The 19,535-nt window shown below is 40.0% G+C and overlaps 1 protein-coding gene across 3 annotated transcripts in view; it reads left to right on the forward strand.

Annotated features, from left to right (window-relative positions):
- DPEP1 (dipeptidase 1) overlaps nucleotides 1-19,535 on the forward strand; it is a 59,702-nt gene that overhangs the window by 30,895 nt on the left and 9,272 nt on the right. Inside the window, exons 1-2 of one of the 3 annotated variants that reach the window (XM_001377554.5) lie at nucleotides 4,150-4,261; nucleotides 12,867-13,053. In XM_001377554.5, the coding sequence (XP_001377591.1) occupies nucleotides 12,953-13,053 (101 nt within the window). In that variant the 5' untranslated portion in view covers nucleotides 4,150-4,261; nucleotides 12,867-12,952. Of the gene's footprint in view, nucleotides 1-4,149; nucleotides 4,262-12,866; nucleotides 13,054-19,535 lie in introns of those variants that run through there. The other 2 variants (XM_056811059.1, XM_007477327.3) reach the window with 2 other exon arrangements.

Below are 19,535 nucleotides of genomic sequence, written 5' to 3' on the forward strand. Positions count from 1 at the left end.
GCTTGAGGTTTTTTCATATCTCTCCAACTTATCCTTTCTTCTTATCCCAAGGTTATCTTTTACCTATCTGTTTTGCATGTGTTTTATGTACATATACATGTATTATTTTCCCCTTCAGTACTCTCTCACTGGATGTTCTCAATTCCTGGTGGTTTAATTGTCATCTTTATGCAGATAATTCTCATATCTATTTATCCAGCCCTAGTCTGTCTCCCTTGAGTTTTATTTTATTACTGCGTCACCATCTAGTTGCCTTTTGGACATCTTAAAATAGATGTCCTGTTGGCATCTCGGAGCAGCTAGGTGGCACAATGAGTAGATAGTAGGGCCAAGAGTCAGAAAGACTTGTCTTTCTGAGTTCAAATTTGGTCTCAGACACTTAGCTGTGTGACTGTAGGCAAATGACTATATTCTGTTTGCTTCAGTTTCCTCATCTGTAAAATGATCTAGGGAAAGAAATAGCAAACCACTCCAGTATCTTTGCCAAGAAAATTCCAAATGGGATCATGAAGAACTGGGCATGACTGAAAACAGCTGAACAATAACAACGAAGTCTCTCTCCTTTTGAGTTCTATTCCTAAATTAACAACTGCCTTTTGGACATCTCTAAGTGAATGTTCTATAGCCATCTCATCCAAAATTGAACTCATTATCTTTACTACATAAATACTACCTTTTCCCAAATTTTCCTCTTCCTGTCAAGGACATCATCTTCTTAATAATTTAGGCTTGAAACCTGGGTGCCCTTCTGGACTCCTCTCTCCAACTCACATCCTATATCCAACCTGTTGCCACATCTTGCTTTCTCCCTTCATGACACCTCCTGTATCTAACTCCTTTCCACTCATACAAGTACCACCATAGTTCTTTCAGGCCCTAATCATCTGTCACCTGGACTACTGCCTTCTAATTGGGCTCCCTATCTTAAGGGTCTTCCTAGTCCAATCCATCTTCCACTCAGGTGCCAAGGATTTGTCTAAAGTACAGGTCTAACCGTGTCACTCCTCTGCTCAATGATCTTGACCATTAACTCTTCATAACTTCTCCTCTTCCTATCTTTTTAGGCTTCTTACACCTTATTTGACTTTCCCCCATACTTCTGCCTGGCATTTCTGTCTCTTAGTTTCCTTGGCTTTCTTTAAGACTTAGCTCAAATGTTACCTTTCCTGGTCCCCTAGCTTGTAGTGCCTTCCCCTCTCATTTTAATTTCTATCCCCTCTGTCTATTTTGTATATCTCTAATTATTTAAATAATATCTTTCCCATTCGAGTATCAGTTCTTTAAAGTTAGAAATTGTTTATTCCTTTCTTAGTATAGTGGCACAGTGCCCGATACATAAGCAAGTGCTTAATAAAAATTGGTTGATAGATAGCTGTGCAATCCTCAGCTGTAAAATGAGGACAATTATACTCATACTATATCCTTCAGGGGGTTGTTGTTGGGAGAAACACTTTAGTAAACCTTATTACTGTTCTTGGAAACAAATCTATCAGTATTTTTAAAAATGATAAAGACCAAGATTTAAGGAAAGTTGGTAGAATGGACTCTTGGATTCAAGAAAATCTAGGTTCAAATCTTGCCTCCAATACACTCTAGCTATGTGACCATGGGAAAATTACCTAACTTCTCAGTATCCCAGGCAACTCCCTAAACCTGTTCCTCCTAGAACCTCAATTCTGAGAAAGAGCTCAGGGCAGTCCTCCTTCTTTCTTCTCCTAGTTCTGCTTCCAATTCAATGGGCCTTGATACCATGCCTCAGCACAGATACTTCTCACCATTACCCCTTTCATCTTTCTCTGATCTCTTTTATGTATTGTCTCCTGCTCTAGAGGCATAGCCAGGTGGTGCAGTGGATCATGGAACTAAAGGCAGGAAGACCTGAGTTGGAATTAGACCTCAGACACTTGCTAACTGTGTGACTCTGGGAAAGTTGCTTAATCCTGTTTGTCTCAGTTTCTTCCTCTGTAAAATGAGCTGGAGAAGAAAATGGCAAACCATTCCAGTATCTTTGCAAAGAAAACCCCAAAACGGGGTCATGAAGTCTCAGATGCTAGAAGAACTACTTCCTGCATTTGAATGTAAGATCCTGGAGAATAGGCATTATCTTTCTTTTTGCTTGTATTTTTATCTCCAGCACTTATTAGCACAGTAACTAGCATATAGCAAGTGCTTAATAAGTGCTTGTTGACTTACTTGAGTTCAATCAGTGGAGGGAGTCACCACACCAGGAGTTCCCTACATTGATGAAATCACAGGAAAGAGACAGAGCTAGAGACTGACAGAGACAGAGACAGAGAGAGAAAACAGCTTTTCTATACTTTATGGGGGGTGGAGAGAGAGAGAAACAGCTTTGCTATACTTTATGGGGCGAGAGAGAGACAGAGAGAGAGAAAGACAGACAGAGAGAGGGGGGGGGGAGGGAGACAGAGACAGAGACAGAGAGAGACAGAGAAAGAGAGAGAACAGCTTTTCTATACTTTATGGGGAGAGAGAGAGACAGAGACAGAGAGAGAGAGAGACAGAGAGAGAGACAGAGAGAGAGAGAGAGAGAGAGAGAGACAGAGAGAGAGAGAGACAGAGACAGAGACAGAGACAGAGACAGAGAGAGACAGAGACAGAGACAGAGAGAGAGAGAGAACAGCTTTGGTATACTTTATAGGTCAGCCTATACAATGCCACCCACAGGTCCCTCTCATCCCTTTCATCTCTCCACAATAAGTCCTTGAAGAAATGGTTACATCAGAAGCTTTGTAGTGATCTTTTATGCACCCAGCTAAGTGGTTGATAGCTTGCTTATTCAGATGCAGAAAAAAAAATGGAAGGTTTACAACATACAAGACAGACAAATAAAGGAGTGAGCCAGTGAGCAGTGATTTAAAGGTTTTGCCAGAAACAGGGCAACGTTTGCAAGGTCAAGGGCAAAGAGAGAATGGAACACTGAAGAAGATAGCACATCTTGCCTGCCAAAAACTAAACCCACCATTTCTGGGCAGCCATGTCATTGAATCACAGAATATCTGAATTGGGAGCAACCTCAGCAGTCACCCACCTAAGCCAGAATCCCTTCCACATTATCCCTATGGAATGGTGATCTAGCCTTTTCCTAAAGACCTCCAGGAAGGGGAAACCCCACTACCTCCTACAGCTTTCTTTTGGTCAGCTTTGTTAGGACTTTTTTTCATGATATCAAGACTAAATTGATCTCTTTATAATTTTCACCCATTGCTTCTGCTTCTTCCCTTGGGGGTGGGGGTGGGGGTGGAGACCAAGTCTAATGTCTCTTCCAGGAGAGCCATTCAAATATTTGGGACAGCTGTTTGTCTTCTTTAGGTCTTCTGTAGGCTCAAAATGATCAGGTTTTTAGTTTCGTTTTTTTTTTTTACTATTTCCCATAGGAAGAAGGAAGGAGGGCAGGAAGGAAGGAAGGAAGGAAGGAAGGAAGGAAGGAAGGAAGGAAGGAAGGAAGGAAGGAAGGAAGGAAGGAAGGAAGGAAGGGAGGGAAGAAGGGAGGAAGGAAGGAAGGGAGGAAGGAAGGAAGGAAGGAAGGAAGGAAGGAAGGAAGGAAGGAAGGAAGGAAGGAAGGAAGGAAGGAAGGAAGGAAGGAAGGAAGGAAGGAAGGAAGGAAGGAAGGAAGTATTTATTGAGCCCTTACTATGGACCAGGCATGGTGCTAAGTGCTTTAGAAATATTATCTCATTTAATCCTTACAACCTTGGGAAGTAGGTGGTTATTATTATCACAATTTTCATTTGAGGAAATTGGGGCAAACAGAGGTAAAGTGACTTGCCCAAGGTCACATAGCCAGTAAATGTCTGAGGCTAGATTGGAACTTAAGTCTTTTCGACTCTGTCTAGGACTCTATGTGCTGAACCACTTGTCTGGTGGGTTCTTTACTAGCCACTTAGGTCCCTTGCCATTCTTCCTAGTGTCTTCTGGACAATCTTCAGCTTATTAATATCCTTACTAAAAGGTGGCATCTATGCTTACCTATCTTGACATTTAAGACAAATATGTCGTCTTATATTCTTGTAACCTCTGCTTTACCAAAGATGCCAGGCTAAGCAAAGCAGTGAGGACAAAGGTTAGCAGAGTAGCCATTTCAGGAAATCACATGCATTAGCAAGTTAATACCAGAAAGAAGTGCTGAAACAGTCTTAGAGACAAATAGACCTACAGGTCTTGTCCTTGTTCGTGCTAGAAAGATCAGAGCAACAGGGAACCATATACACTAAGGAACAACTTGGAGTTCTTCTCTGGTACTGTGAGTCATCTAGCCTAAAGCCTTTTGTTGTTGTTTTTTAAGAAATTTTAATAAGAGAAATGCAAATCAAAACAATCCTGAGGTTTTTACCTCACACCCTACAAAAGATCAGAACTAACAAAAGATAGCTATCTATAGTCAATATTATGTCAAAGAGGCTGTTGATAAGAAGAAAGTCCTCTTTCTACTAGCAGCAATACAATGATCCAGGACAATCCCGGGGAACTTATGAGAAAGAACACTATCCATATCCAGAGAAAGAACTGTGGGAGTAGAAAGACAGAATAAATTTTTTTTAATTTTTAAAAATATTATAAAAATTTTCTCCATATAATAATTTTGTTGGGTAAGAGCTGGAGATAAAAATACAAGCAAAGGAAAAAATAGTTCCTGCCTTCTAGGAGCTCACATTCAAATGCTGGAAGTTGTTTTTCAGACATCTGACATTTCATGACCCCTTTTTGGGGTTCTCTTGGCAAAGATTCTGGACCGGTTTGCCATTTTCTTCTCCAATTCATTTTACAGATAAGGAAACTGAGACAAACAGAATTAAGTGACACAGTAAGAACTTGAAGTTTAATTCCAACACAGGTCTTTCTGCCTTCAGACCCACAATCCACCCTTCTCCTTCCCCTCTCAAAGAGCGTTCCCATCCAACAAATAATATTTAAAAGACAAAAAGAAATCAGCAAAATTGATCAATTCATTGTAGAAGTCTAAAAATATGCACAGTGTATCACAATTGTGGACTTTTCACCTCAGCAGTGGGTTGGGGTGGGGAAGCTTTCACGTATGTCTTCTTTGGAGCCAGGCTTTTTGTTTATAATTTTGAAACATTTAACTTATTTCTGGTTGTTCTTTACATTTACACTGTTGCAAATATTGTGCATGTTGTATTCTTGGCTCTGCTTACTTCATACTGCATCAGTTCATATAGATTTTTCCCTGTTCCCCTTTATTCCTCACATTTGTCATTTCTTATAGCATAGTAACATTCCATTACATTCATATACTATAATCTGTCTAGACAACTACTCTGTTTCCAATTCTTTGATATCACAAAAAGTACTGCTCTGAATATGTTGGTGTATAGGAGAGCTTTCTTATTTATTTTTTTAATTAATTTACAATATTTTCCCATGTTACACAATTTATGTTCTCTCTCTCTTCTCTTTCCTCCCCCCTACTGGAGCTGACGAGCAATTCCACTGGGTTATACATGTATCATTGTTCAAAACCTATTTCCATATTATTAATATTTGTAATAGAGTGATCATTTAAAGCTAAAATCCCCAATTATATGCCCATGGAACCATGTGATTAATCACATGTTTTTATTCTGTCTTTCTACTCCCACAGTTCTTTCTCTGGATGTGGATAGTGTTCTTTCTCATAAGTTCCCCTGGATTGTCCTGGATCATTACATTGTTACTAGTAGAAAGCAGACTTTCTTCTTATCAACAGCCTCTTTGACATAATATTGACTATAACTATCTTTTGTTAGTTCTGGTCATTTGTAGGGGGTGAGATAAAACCTCAGGATTGTTTTGATTTGCATTTCTCTTATTACTATTTGTGATTTGAGCATTGTTTCATATGGTTGTTAATGCTGTGGAATGCTTCTTTTGAAAGTTATTTGTTCATATCCTTTGACTAATTACCATAAGAGAATTCACTTATACAGTTTATTTTATTTTAAATATTTTTCCATGGTTACATGATTCATGTTCTTTCCCTCCCCTTCTTTCCTCCCCTCTCCCAGAGCTGACAAGCAATGCCACTCAGTTATACATGTATTATCACTCAAAAACCTATTTCTATATTATTCATTTTTGTAATAGAGCAATCTTTTAAAATCAAAACCCCATATCACATACCCATATAAACAAGTGATAAATCATATGTTTTCTTTTTCGTTTCTTCTCCAATCATTCTTTCTCTAGATGTTAGCCTATATAGTTTTAAAGGTTAAGACAGGACTTATCAAGGGGAGAGTTCCCTCATAGAGAGATGTTAATCTAACTGATCTACAGATAAGATAGTCATAAAATAGGAAGGTACAGTTTGTAATCAGGTGGAGATAAAGAAAGCTCAAAGCTCAAGGCTTAATCCAAGAAAGTGACAGCAATACACATTTTGGGGATGGGGATATGGTTTAATGTGGCTGGAACATAGGATCCAGGAACAGGAGATATGAGAGAAACTTAATTTACTGAGTGCTTACCATGTGCCAGCCACTGTGCTAGGCCCTTGGGATACAAAGAAGGATAAAACTACCACCTCTCCCCTCAAGGAATTCACACTCTAATGGAAGAGACAGCATATAAACAACTGTGTACATCAGAGATAGAATTTTGTTGATCTTTCATTTTCAAAGAAGGTCAATGACATCATGGAGTGATATCATTATTTGCACATGAATTGGATTTAGGTGGTCAGCCTTACTCTCTTCCAATTATTGAGGTCCAGTGGCAAGACAAAAGTCAAGATAACTGGCAAAAGCTCAGGGTGCAATACAAAATAGATACAAGATGAATGGAAGATAATCTCAGAAGAAAGACATTAGCTAGAGTAGGATTGGAAGGAACTCCTGCAGATGGTAAGATTTGAGTTGAGTCTTGAAAGACACCAAGTAAGCCAGGAAGTAGAGGTAAGGAGAAAGCATCAGAATTGGAAACTGGAATGTGCCATATGTGAATGGCAAGAAAGCCAAGATAGGTGAATCATAGAGTAAGGAGAGGAAGATATATGAAGACTGAAAAGGTGGGGAGTGGAGTGGGGTAGAATGTAAAGAGATTAAACAACAAACAGGCTTTTATATCTGATCCTAGAAGGAAAAAAGATAGATGTTGTCAAGGTAGAAACAATAAGATTTGGCAGAAGATTGTATAGGTGGGATGAAGGTGAGTGAGGCTTGAGGATGAGCCAGGGTAATAGTTTTGTTCTTGTTAGCAAAAACAAAAATGTGGAAGAGGAGGGAGGAAATAATGAGTTCTGTTTTGCATTTGTTGAATTTGAGATCTCTACAAGACAAGATGGCAGGTAGGTGGTACAGTGGATAGAGCACTGAGCTTGGAATCAAGATGGCTCATCTTCCTGAATGCAGATCTGGCCTCAGGCACTTAGCTATATGACTCTGGACAAGTCATTTAACCCTGTTTGCTTCAGTTCCTCCTCTATAAAATGAACTGAAGGGAAAAATGGCAAACCACTTTAGTATCTTTGCCAAGAAAACCCCAAATACAGTCATAAAGAGTTGAACACAACTGAAAAACCTGAACAACAGCCACCACAATAAGAAAATAGGTCTAAAAGGCAGTGATGGGAATGTGGAGGGACTTTACATTTGAAGCTAAAATAGGCTGATGACTTAATTCCTCTGTATTTGAGTTTCCTTGGGTGTAAAACATGGCTAGTACCTATACAACCTACCCCACAATGTTGCTGTGGGCCTCAGATAAATATCAAATACTTTGTGAACTTTACAGTACAATATTTATGTCCATTATTAGTAATTCTACCTTTGGAATGTAAGCTACATGAGCTCAGGGATTGTTTTTTAAGTAATTACATACATATCCTGAGGATATATAGTCAAGATGCTTGTGCCTAACCATAGCTTGATTTCTCCTTCTCCCTGTGCTTTCCCCTCCTCCTAAAGAATTTTGCTAATAACTGAGAGTTGATTTTAAAGGCACTTTTCTGCACTCTACTGTTCATTTTAAAGTTTATAAACTCTACACTATCAATTTAGCTTAGAAACCCTAATATTTTGGGGAGTTTCCAGTTAGAAAGAGATGAAGGATAATTAATAATAATAGCTAGTGTTGCTATAGCACTTTAAGGTTTGCAAAGCACTTTATAAACATTCTCTATTTGATCTTCTCAAACAACCCCAGAAAATAGATGCTTAATCTTCCCCATTTTACAGATGAGGAAATTGAGGTAGGCAGAGGCTAAAAGTCTAAGATCACGCAGATAGTATCTGAGGTCAGATTTGGACTCTGGTCTTCCTGACTCCAGACCCAGTGGTCTATGCACGATGGCTTCACCTAACTGCTTTTAAATGAAATGAATTTGAGATCTCAGTGAGGAAGAGTAGTTTTTCCTTCATTAAGCATCTTTAAGCAGAGGTTAGATGGCTGATTCCACAAGGAATAATTGAAGGGCTAATTTTTTTTGTGGGAATGAATTGGGATTTAATTGGTCCCACCTACTGAGAATCTTTGATTCTGTGCTGGAGTTTGTGCTTATTGGGGACAGATATTGACTTGGTTTTCATTGTTTCTTCCATGGGTGGAGATGTATGTTGAGAGGCTGATAATAAACAGAAATGGTGATCCATTGTCTTTATAAATGGCTAGCAAGGATCCTAAGAAATTGTCTTGAGAACACAGAAGGATTGTATTTATTTATAGGATTATACCATATATTAGACTTGCAGAATCAGAGGACTAGCCACAATTTCCATTATTAGTTTCTTGACTCAGAAGTAGAGTTTTCTAGACTGGAAGCACAACTAAGTTGATGAAAAACAGATATTTGTCTAAAGTCAGATTCTGGCTCTATCATTGGCCTGTGATTTATCTTTGGGTGAGTTACTTGATCCTCCATTGGCTTGTCTGTAACAAGACAAGGAGCATTCAAGGTCAATTTATGTTTTTCTCTAGGAAAGATTGTGAACTTAAGGTTGTCAAAGGTTATTTTTCTCGAAGAATAACTGTGAACTCACTTAGAGGTGGTAGAGAAAGGAGCATGCCAACCAGTGAGTTAGAAGGTATGAGTAAATGTGCAACCAGTTCTGGAATGACAGGCCAAGGATGTTGTGTCAACAAGAGAGAATCAAGTTACAGTGAGGGCCAGAAGATGGAGGGGGTAAGAAAGAAAAAAGAATTATGATGAAAGTGAGTTTATTAATAATGGAGGAGGCATTTCAGAGACCACAATGGAAGGGGTGGGCAAACCTGGAATGGGACACTGGGGAAGAAGGTTAAGGAGGACAAGAATTAGAAGGCAGACAAGAGGGCAGGGGAAATGAAGTTTAGGTTCCTGGGATAAGGAGATTATAAAGGAGAACAAGGAAGATTCCTGATATGATATAAATACATCTGGCTTGTTATAGGGCAACAATATGTTGTGTTATCATTTATTAACAGCAGAGCTATCACTATGAAAAGCAAAAGGTATTGTTCTCTGGATGAAGAAGTCTCTGGCTTTATTTTTTTAATGGTTATATGATTCATATTTTCTCCCTCCCCTCTTCCCTCTCTACTCCCAGAGCTGACAAGCAATTCCACTGGGTTATATATGTATTGTCTCTCAATATCTATTTCCATATTGTTCATTGTTGTAATCGAATAGTCTTTTAAAACCAAAACCCCAAATCGTATACCCATTTAAACAAGTGATAAATCATGTTTTTCTTCTGTGTTTCTACTCCCACACTTCTTTCTCTGGATGTGGATAGCATTCTTTCTCCTAAATCCCTTGGGATTATCCTGGATCATTGCATTGCTACTAGTAGCAAAGTCTATTACATTTGATTGTTCCATAATGTTTCAGTTTCTGTGTACAATGTTCTCTGGTTCTACTCATTTCACTCCACATCAGTTCATGGAGTTCTTTCCAGTTCATACAGAAATCAAGCAGTTCATCCTCTCTTATAGCACAATAGTATTCCATCACAGTCACATATCACAATTTGTTCAGCCATTCCCCAATTGAGGGACATCCCCTCATTTTCCAATTTTTTGCCACCACAAAGAGCACAGCTATGAATATTTTTTTTTGGTTAACTGTTTTTTATTATCTATTTGAAGTACAAACCTAGTCATAGTATTGTTGGAAGTCTCTGGCTTTAGAGTAGCATTAAGGGCACTAGATTTGAAGTCAGAAGACTTGGTTTGAATCTAAATTCCTTTCATCTCTCTGGACCCCAGTTTCCTTATTTATAAAATGCAGGAATTAGAGAAGATGATGCTTTCCATATCTAATTCCTATCTCTGACAAATTACCCTTTCTCACCCTCCCACTGAAAACCCAGGCTGCTCTCCAGACAATGCAACTAAGATCATCAAGGGGACTTGGGGAAAGTCCTCAGAAAGCTGACTCCTTTTTTTTTCTCTCATCACTCTGTGCTTGTTCTTGGGTCCTGAGGCTATACCTTTTTGCTATGACAGTAATAGATGAATGACATAAGTAGGGTGATTTGGAGGTTAGTCCCTCTTGACCTAAGGAGAATCATTGTTATTTTTGGTCAGCTTTCACAATCAATCACAATTACTTAGGAAATGGATAACAAAACATTTTGTAGTTAGGTACAGGGTCAGAGGGTAATTTAATGACAGACAAGAATTGGGATTTTTCCTCAATTTACAAGTTCTATTTTTGTTGTGTTACTTTAAAGCACCTGGCAATGTTGCCTGGTTTCTGTCTGCAGTGGATTGTGTCCTAAAGGTGATTGGTTTGCCTGGCTTGTAATGGGAGTGAATGTAATTCTGTGGAGAGCGAAAGGAGGTGGGGGGTTATTGGGTAATGATCTTTAGGTTTTAATTTTGGGAATGCAATCTTTTAGGGTAATAATCTGGGGGGATTAAAGGGGATATATGTTTATTCTATAAGTCTTTGCTCTTATATAATTTCTTTTGTATTGGAGAGAGAATAATAATCATCCATTAATGAGGGAAGTTAAAGAGAGAGAAGTCACAGCAGGGGATCAGTGGGGGCCTCATTTTCTGGGAGCTACCTTGTAGTCCCCATTTTCCAAACTGTGACTTTGTCAGCCAGTGGGGGTTTGATGGCTCCCAACATACACCCTCCCCATATTTCCTATATTAGCTGGTCAGAAAGTAGGGAGATGCCTGTCAGTTCGGGAATAACTAGACAAGTTATGGTATATAATTTTGATGGAATGCTGCAATAATGTAAGAAATGATGAAGGGGATGGTTTCAGAAAAACCTGGAAAGACTTATATGAACTAATACAAAGTGAAGTGAGCAAAACCAGGAGGACACTGAATATAATAACAAAAACATTGTAAGGATGATCAGTTATGAAACATGTAGCTCCTTTGTTCAATACAATTCCAGGCAATTCCAAATCATGAAAGATGTTATTCACCTCCAGAAAGAATTGATAAATTTTTAATGCAATCAAAGGGTATTTTTTTCACTTTCTTTTTCTTACCTCCCCCCACAGCATGGCTAATGTGGAAATATGATTTGCAATGGGTTGGGGAGGGCTAGAGGAACAGAGAAATTTCAGAATTGAAAATAAAAACTTTTTAAACTCATGATAGCACTAAGATGCCAAGATGCTCATTTTTTAGGTGACCCTTTCATTTTGGTTCTCTCTGCCCTGTTCTAGGCATTTAGTGTCCTACCGGCTACCCACAATCTCCCAAAGTAGTGACTAATGGAAGAGGAATATCTTGTAGAGAACCAAAATCAAATACAAGGAAATTCTAATTCAAAGATTTAGCCATTTTTGTGTCCTGAACCTCTTTGGTGAAGTCTAGAGACCCCTTTTCAGAATCTCAGAATTACTTTCTAATGGTAGAATTGCACATCTAGGCCAACTGATTGATGGTGGTGGTAGTCAAAGTTTGTTTGTTTGTTTGGTTGGTTGGTTTTTTAAGTCAGGGAATCCTTCCTTAGCCTCTCAAATGATAAATTGTTTACTCCCTAAAAGGTCTGTCTTTTTTTTTTCTTAAGTTGGGCTTTTAAAAATCATTTCATCCTTCCCTCTACTAGGGTTCATGAACTTTTTAAACAATATTTTATAGCTGTATTACAGTATGATTGGTTTCCTTTGTAATCTTAAATATTTTATTTTGTGCCTTCAAGAACACAATTCTGAGAAAGGGTTCCTAGGCTTCACCAGGCTACCAAAAAGGTTCAGAACACAAGAAAGGTTAAAAAAAATTTTCCCAAGAGGCTATTTTATAGATAAGGACATTGAGAAATTAAGAAGTTAATCCTTCTCCAGGATCACAGAGTAAACAGAAAGAGATTCTTTCCAACATACCATCCTCTGCTGTCCTCTGGCACCAAATCTAGCATGCTCATGGTGGCTATCTTATTTCTTTTTTACTAAAACTGAATTCAATCCCTTTTTCCTTTGGAATGCTCCTGTTTCATAAAAAGAGTAATTTACCTGAGGGTTATCAGACTGGTAGAGCTCTACATGATTTCAGAGTTTTCCTTCTCTGATACATTTTTTTTTCCTATTTCCTGGATTCTTTTTCCCTAGGCTTTTCTCTACGCAAATGCAGGTAAAATCAATTTTACAGACACACACACATACACACACATGCACATGCACACATGCACATGCATGTGGGATCACAACCTAAGTGGTCACCTACTCCATTTAGAATCCAGTTAAGGCAGGGATTCAGGAAGTTTGCACTTCAAGTCCATCATTGGCCCAGCCCTATTAACCTACCCAAGGCTCTGGCCTGTTCTCAGTCCAAAGAGTGAAGCAATAAAAAATACTTAGATTAATCATATACAACCTTACCCTTTCCTGGCCAAAGGGCATCCTTGATCAGTATCACCTGGAACAAAAATATAATTGTTTTAATACTTCATCTACTCCCCACAGGGAAGGACAAGCCCAGGGCAGGAGGGGGGTGATTTGGCAAGTTTCAAGAGCCTCCAGCCAGACTCAAGAAGGGAAACTATAGCACAATGTGGAACTGGTGGCTTTTTTCCTGTCTGGCACTCTGCACCGCAGACCAATTCAGGGATGAAGCAATAAGAATCATGAGCCAGACACCCTTGATCGATGGGTAAGTAGCTCTGCCTGTGAAAAGGGCTCCCCTCCTCCAACTCTAAGGTGCATTCAGAGTCAGAGAGAGATGAGATGGCACAGAGTCAACACATCTTAGGAGATATGTAGTAAACACTCAGGAAGTCTGGATATCCCTCTAGTATCAGGTCACCCTTTTGTCCAATGCTGCTTCCTGTCTAGATTTCTCTTTTTCCACCTTTAAATGGGATCAAAGTAGTCAGTCTCCAAGATCTTGGCACCTTGGTACATGAAACCCCAGTCAAGCTACTCAATTTCTGGTTCATTCAACAAGAATTTATTAAGCACCTACTGTGTGCTAGGTATTGTGCTAGATTACTCAGGGTACAAAGACCAAAATGAAATAGTCCTTGCTCTCAAGTTTATATTTTACGGGGAGTACATACTATTGGCACAAATAGTAAATACAAGGTAATTTGGGGGGGCCAAGAGTACAAACCATTTGGGAGAGGGGTGTGGCAAATATGGAAAGATTGTTTTGTAGTGGAAGTGGTCCCTGAACTAAGCCCAAAAACAAGCAAGGACTAAGAGGAAGAGGCGGGAATGAATTCCAGGCATGAAGAGCCAGCCTCTTCCAAGACAGGGAGATTAAAAAAGGGATGCCTTATTTGGGAAAAAGTTAGTACTCCGATTTGATTGGAAAGAAGGGTATGTGAATCATACTAGGGATGATAATAACTGATAGAAATAGTAATAACTTATAGACACTAATATTGTGCTTTGAAGCTTACAAAGAGTTTTGCCTTCTCATCTGATTTTGGAGTCAGAAGATCTGGGTTCAAAGCCCACCTCTGATACTGATTAATACTACCAATAATAACTAGCACTTTATAGTGCTTAAATATTTGCAAAGTGCTTTACAAAGATTAGCTCTGAACTCTGCTCCTTCCCTTGGGAAAATTATTTTGGCAGCTTCGTGAAAAATGGATTAGATTTGAAGTAGAAAGATTAATCAGGAGACTCTTGTAATAGTCCAGATGACAGGTATTGTACTAAGGTAGGGACTCTGTGAATAGAGAGAAGGTCCAGTGGAAGAGATGCTGTGGAGATGGAATTGATAAGACTTGGAAACTGATTGCTTAGAAATAGTGTAATACAGAAAAGGTAGAGGAGGCAGGTAAGTAGATCAATGAATTAAGAGCCAGGTCTAGTGATGGGAGGTCCTGGGTTCAAATCTGACTTCAGACACTTCCTAGCTGTGGGACTCTGAGCAAGTGATTTAACTCCTACTGCCTAGCCCTTATTACTCTTCTGCCTTAGAACCAATACATGGTATTGATTTTAAGATGGAAGGTAAGGGTTTTTTGTTTTTAAAGAAAGAGAGAGCAGGGACAAAGAAGACTGAGAATTTGTGGATCCAACTGACTAGAAGGATGGTGGGTGCTATTGTCAGAAATAGGGAAAATTAGAGGAGAACAGGTTTTGTAGAAGAAGATAGTCTGTTTTGAACATGTTGAAGTCAAAGACAGAATATTCTTTTGGGGAGACCCAAGGGGTCCTGCTAGAATGGAGTTTAGGAGAAGGAACAGGGCTAGAGAAAGAAGAAGAGGAGAGCTCAGGAAAGAGCCTTGGGAAACACCCACAGTTAATTTTTAAGAGATGGATGATAAAATGGCAAAGACTAGGAAGGAATAGCTATTCAAATGGGAAGGAGATGACCCAAAAGATAGGAAACTCCACAAAGGAGAAGATAAATTCACCCCTAAGAAGAACCTTCTCTGTGGCTTATATAGGTTGGCCACGTATGGCCACTGAGGTCCCTTCTAACTTTCAAATTCTGTGATTCTGTGAAAGTGTCCCAGAGGAAGAAAAGGAATATGAAAAGTTACAAAGAAGTCAGATAGGAAGACAACTAAGAAAAGGCCATAAGATGTATCAGTTGAGGTCATTGGTAACCTCAGAGAAAGCAATTTTTTTAACCCTCACCTCCCATCTTAGAATCACTACTGTGTATTGGTTCCAAGGCAGAAGTGTGATAGGGCTAGGCTTGGGGGTTAAGTGACTTGCCCAGGGTCACCTAGCTAGGAAGTGCTTAAGACCCAAGGCTAGAGCCTCCTCTATTTGTGGGTCTAGCTCTCAATCCTTTGAGCCACCTAGCTACCCCCAGAGAAAACAATTTTAGTGGAGTCGTAGGGTCTGAAGCCAGGTTGGAAGGACCTGAGAAGGGAACAGAAGGTGATGAAATATAGAGAAAACGTTTTCTAGGAATTTGGCTGATAAAGAGAAAAGCGATATGGGGTGCTAGTTTGGGGAGACGGCAGAGTCAAGCATTGTTGTTTTTTAAGAGATGGCTCAGACTTGATTCCATTTGTAGGGAACAGAAAAGGAGCCAAGATGTAAGAATCAGTGAAAGATTAGATAAAGAGAATTCAAGTGAAGAAACATTCAATAGGCACCTTTTATGTGCCAGACACTATGCTAAATCCTGGGGATACAAAGAAAAGCAAAAAATCGCCCAATGCTTTTAAGGAGTTCATGATCTAATAGGGGAGAAAACATAGGAAGGACTCTATGCAAACAAAGTATATATAGTGAGAAAACATGGAAAGAAGCACATGCAGACAAAGTATGTAATGGGTAAATTGGAGATAAGCAACAAAGGGAAGGCATTAGCATTAAGAGTTTGGGAAAGACTTCTGGAAGGAAAGACTTTCACTGAGACATGAAGGAAGCCCAGAAAAGCCAGGAGGCAGTGATAAGGAGGAAGAGCATTCCAGGCATGGGGACAGCCAATGACAATGCTTGGAGCTGGGAAATGGATTGTCATAATCAGGGAACAGCAAGGAGCCACTGAACTGTAGAATGGAAGATGGAGGAGGAGGAGGAATGCGTAGGTGTTGGGAGGCTAGAAAGGTAGGAGGGATCCCAAGTTCTGAAAGGCTGTAAAAGGCAAATGACAAAGAATTGGAAAGTGAGGGGATGCCCATCGACTGGGAGATGGCTGATTGTAAGGGAATACTAGTGTGCTATAAGAAATGATGAGCAGAAGGAGCCCAGAAAAAAATAGGAAAAATGTATGTGAACTGAAGCAGAGGAATATAAGCAGAACCAGAACATTGAACACAGTGACAGGAATACAATTCTTTCTCTGGAAGCGGAGGATTTTTTTTATCATAAATTTGGCCTCAGATATTTCTTAGCTGTGTGGCCCCAGGTAAGTTACTTAGTCCCCGTTACCTGGTCTTACCATTCTTCTACCTTAGAATCAATACACAGTACTATTTTTTTTTAACCTTTACTTTCCATCTTAGAATCAATACTGTGTATTAGTTCTAAGAGAGAAGAGCAGTGAGGGCTAGGCAATGGGGGTCAAGTGACTTGCCCAGGGTCACACAGCTAGAAAATGTCTGGGGCCAAATTTGAACCCAAGACCTTCCAACTCTTTATCTGTCTCTCAATCAGCTGAGCTACCTAGCTGCCCCAATACACAATATTCTAAAATAGGTCAGGTTTTTTTATGTTTTAATTAAAATAAAATCATTCCCCTGACACTTCTCCCTTTCTCCACAATCTTTCAAAGGTCTCCATCAGGGTGACTCAGCAATGACACTGAACAATACCTTCAGGAACCATGGGAAGGTATTTCATTGAGGAATAGTGACTGGATGACATTTAATAAGTCTAGGTAGCACTCCTACCATTTCCTCACTTTTCTAAGCCTGTCACTGGGATGCTGACTTTTCTGCAACCTGGCATAATGCTCAGAGTTGAATCATATAGATCTTTAATAACTAAGGACCTCCTTTTATATATTTCTTTTACTATCCTGCCCTTTCCTTTTCCTCAGATAACAGGTAGCTAGGAGGTACACTGGGCCTGGAGTTGAGAAAACCCAGGTTCAAATCTGCCAAAGACATTAGCTGTGTGAGTCTGCCTCACTTTCCTCATCTGCAAAATGGGAATAAGAATAGCATCTACTTTCCAGGGTTGCTGTGAGGATAAAATGAGGCGATATTTGTAAAGTGTTTTGTGAATCTTGAAAGTTGTCTAGATCATAGATTTAGAGTTGGAAGATTTAGAGTTGGAAGGGACCCTAGAGAGCAATAGTCCCCTCAATTTACAGATAAGGAAACTGAGCCCCAGAGAAAAGAAATGACTGTACCAAGATCATGCAGACACTAAGTAGTCTCACCTGTGGTCTGTGAAGTTTGGTAGGGATAAGTAGGGAAAATATTGTTTTCCTAAATTTCCCTTCACTTGTGAGGCTTCCCTAAGTGGAGACTTAGACAGTGATGGGGCCTTCAGGTGTTGGTCTGGTGCTCAGGAATATTCCCTCCAGACAGAAGAGCAAGGAAAAACTCCAGAGCCAATATGAAGGTGATTTGACTTTACCTTACCTTATGAAATTTTCCTTTAACCAAAAGGGTCGATGCATCTCTCCATGAATTGGGAGGTGCCTGTTGCTAGCTTCCACCTTCCACCTTCAAGTTCCTCCCTCTCCAACAATTATTCTTTATATTGAACTTGAGGGCTTTCTGCAGTATTTTTTCTTAAAACAAAACAAAACAAAAAACTCTTGCCTTCTTCCTCACTTGATAAATAGCCAAAGGATATGAACAGGCAGTTCTCAGACAAAGTAATTAAAGTTTTCTATAGTCACATCCAAGAAAATGCTCCAAATCACTATTAATTAGAGAAATGCAAATGAAAACAACTCTCAGATTGGCTATTATACCAGAAAAGGAAGATGACAAACTTGGAGAGGCTGTGGGAAAGTTGAGACACTAAAGCATTATTGGGGAAGTTGTGAGTTGATCCAGTCATTCTGGGAGCGATTTGGACCAGCAGTGCCATTACTAAGTTTGAATTCCAAAGATAAAAGAAACAAAAAGGGCAAGGACTCATATGTGCAAAATATTGAAAGCGGCTCCATTTGTGGTGGCAAAATATTTGAACACAGTGGCAGGAATACTGTCTGATGAACAATGGTGAATAACTTTGCCCGGCTGTGGCAAGGTCCCTGCCCAAATCTGAGAAAGCCCTTCAGTGTAGAGCTCCCTGATCTAACCACATCCTAATCCACCTCTGTGCTTTTCTATTCCTCTCTCTTGCTTCGATCTCCTGGACAAAACTCATGCAGTAAATGGCCATATCTTGGCTGCTCTCCAGTAAAGGAGAATGAGTATTCCAGAGGCTGCACCCAGCCTCCTTTTCGGCAGCTGCAGAAGGCTGTTAGCTCTTCTCCTCTAAACAAGGGACCATTCCTGCTTACTGCTGGCACGCTACTAAAGCAATGAATGAAAATTCAACGGACATTTATTAAATCACCTACAATGTGCCAGGCAGAGTATGAGGCGCTGGAGATACAAAGATGAAAAATGGCTCAGTCTCTGCCTTCTGGGGGGTCACGTTCCACTGTGGGGATGGCAAGTAAACAGATAAGCAGATTGTAAGGTAATGCCTGATAAGGGCAAAGGGGCTAGAGTAGACCAAGTGCTCTCCGGGCATCTGAGGAAGGAGAAAATGCTGTGGGCAGGAAAGAAGAAGGAAGGGGTCAGGAAAGCAGTAGAGTGGAGTTGGGACACAAGCTTAATGCTAAATGAAAATAAGAAGCAGGGCAGCTAGGTGGCACACTGAAGAATGTTCCAGGCGTGGAGTCAGCCAGGCTCATCTTCCAGGGTTCAAATCCAGCCTCAGATACTTACTAGATGTGTGACCCCGGGCAAAGCAAGTCACTTAACCTTGTTTGCTGAGAGAGACAGACAGACAGACAGACAGACAGAGACAGAGAGACATAAAGAGAGATGGTTCATCTGAGAAATGAAGTTGAAGGAGAACATTCTAGGCTTGTGCAAATACAGAGAGGTGGGAGATGGCATGTCAAGTGTTTGCTGAGACAGACAGACAGAGAGACAGACAGAGACAGAGAGACATAAAGAGAGATGGTTCATCTGAGAAATGAAGTTGAAGGAGAACATTCTAGGCTTGTGCAAATACAGAGAGGTGGGAGATGGCATGTCAAGTGTTTGCTGAGACAGACAGACAGACAGACAGAGAGACAGAGCACCAGAGAGGCAAAAAGAGAAATGGATCACCTGAGAAATGAAGTTGAAGGAGAACATTCTAGGCTTGTGCAAATACAGAGAGATGGGAGATAGCATGTCAAGTGTTTGCTGAGAGAGACAGACAGACAGACAGAGAGGCAGACAGACAGACAGACAGACAGACAGAGCACCAGAGAGACATAAAGAGAGATGGTTCATCTGAGAAATGAAGTTGAAGGAGAACATTCTAGGCTTGTGCAAATACAGCGAGGTGGGAGATGGCATGTCAAGTGTTTGCTGAGACAGACAGACAGACAGACAGACAGACAGACAGACAGACAGACAGAGACAGAGAGACAGAGCACCAGAGAGTCATAAAGAGAAATGGATCACCTGAGAAATGAAGTTGAAGGAGAACATTCTAGGCTTGTGCAAATACAGAGAGGTGGGAGATGGCATGTCAAGTGTTTGCTGAGAG

The sequence above is a fragment of the Monodelphis domestica genome, chromosome 1 (genome assembly GCF_027887165.1).
Source record: "Monodelphis domestica isolate mMonDom1 chromosome 1, mMonDom1.pri, whole genome shotgun sequence".
NCBI classification, from domain to species: Eukaryota; Metazoa; Chordata; class Mammalia; order Didelphimorphia; family Didelphidae; genus Monodelphis; species Monodelphis domestica.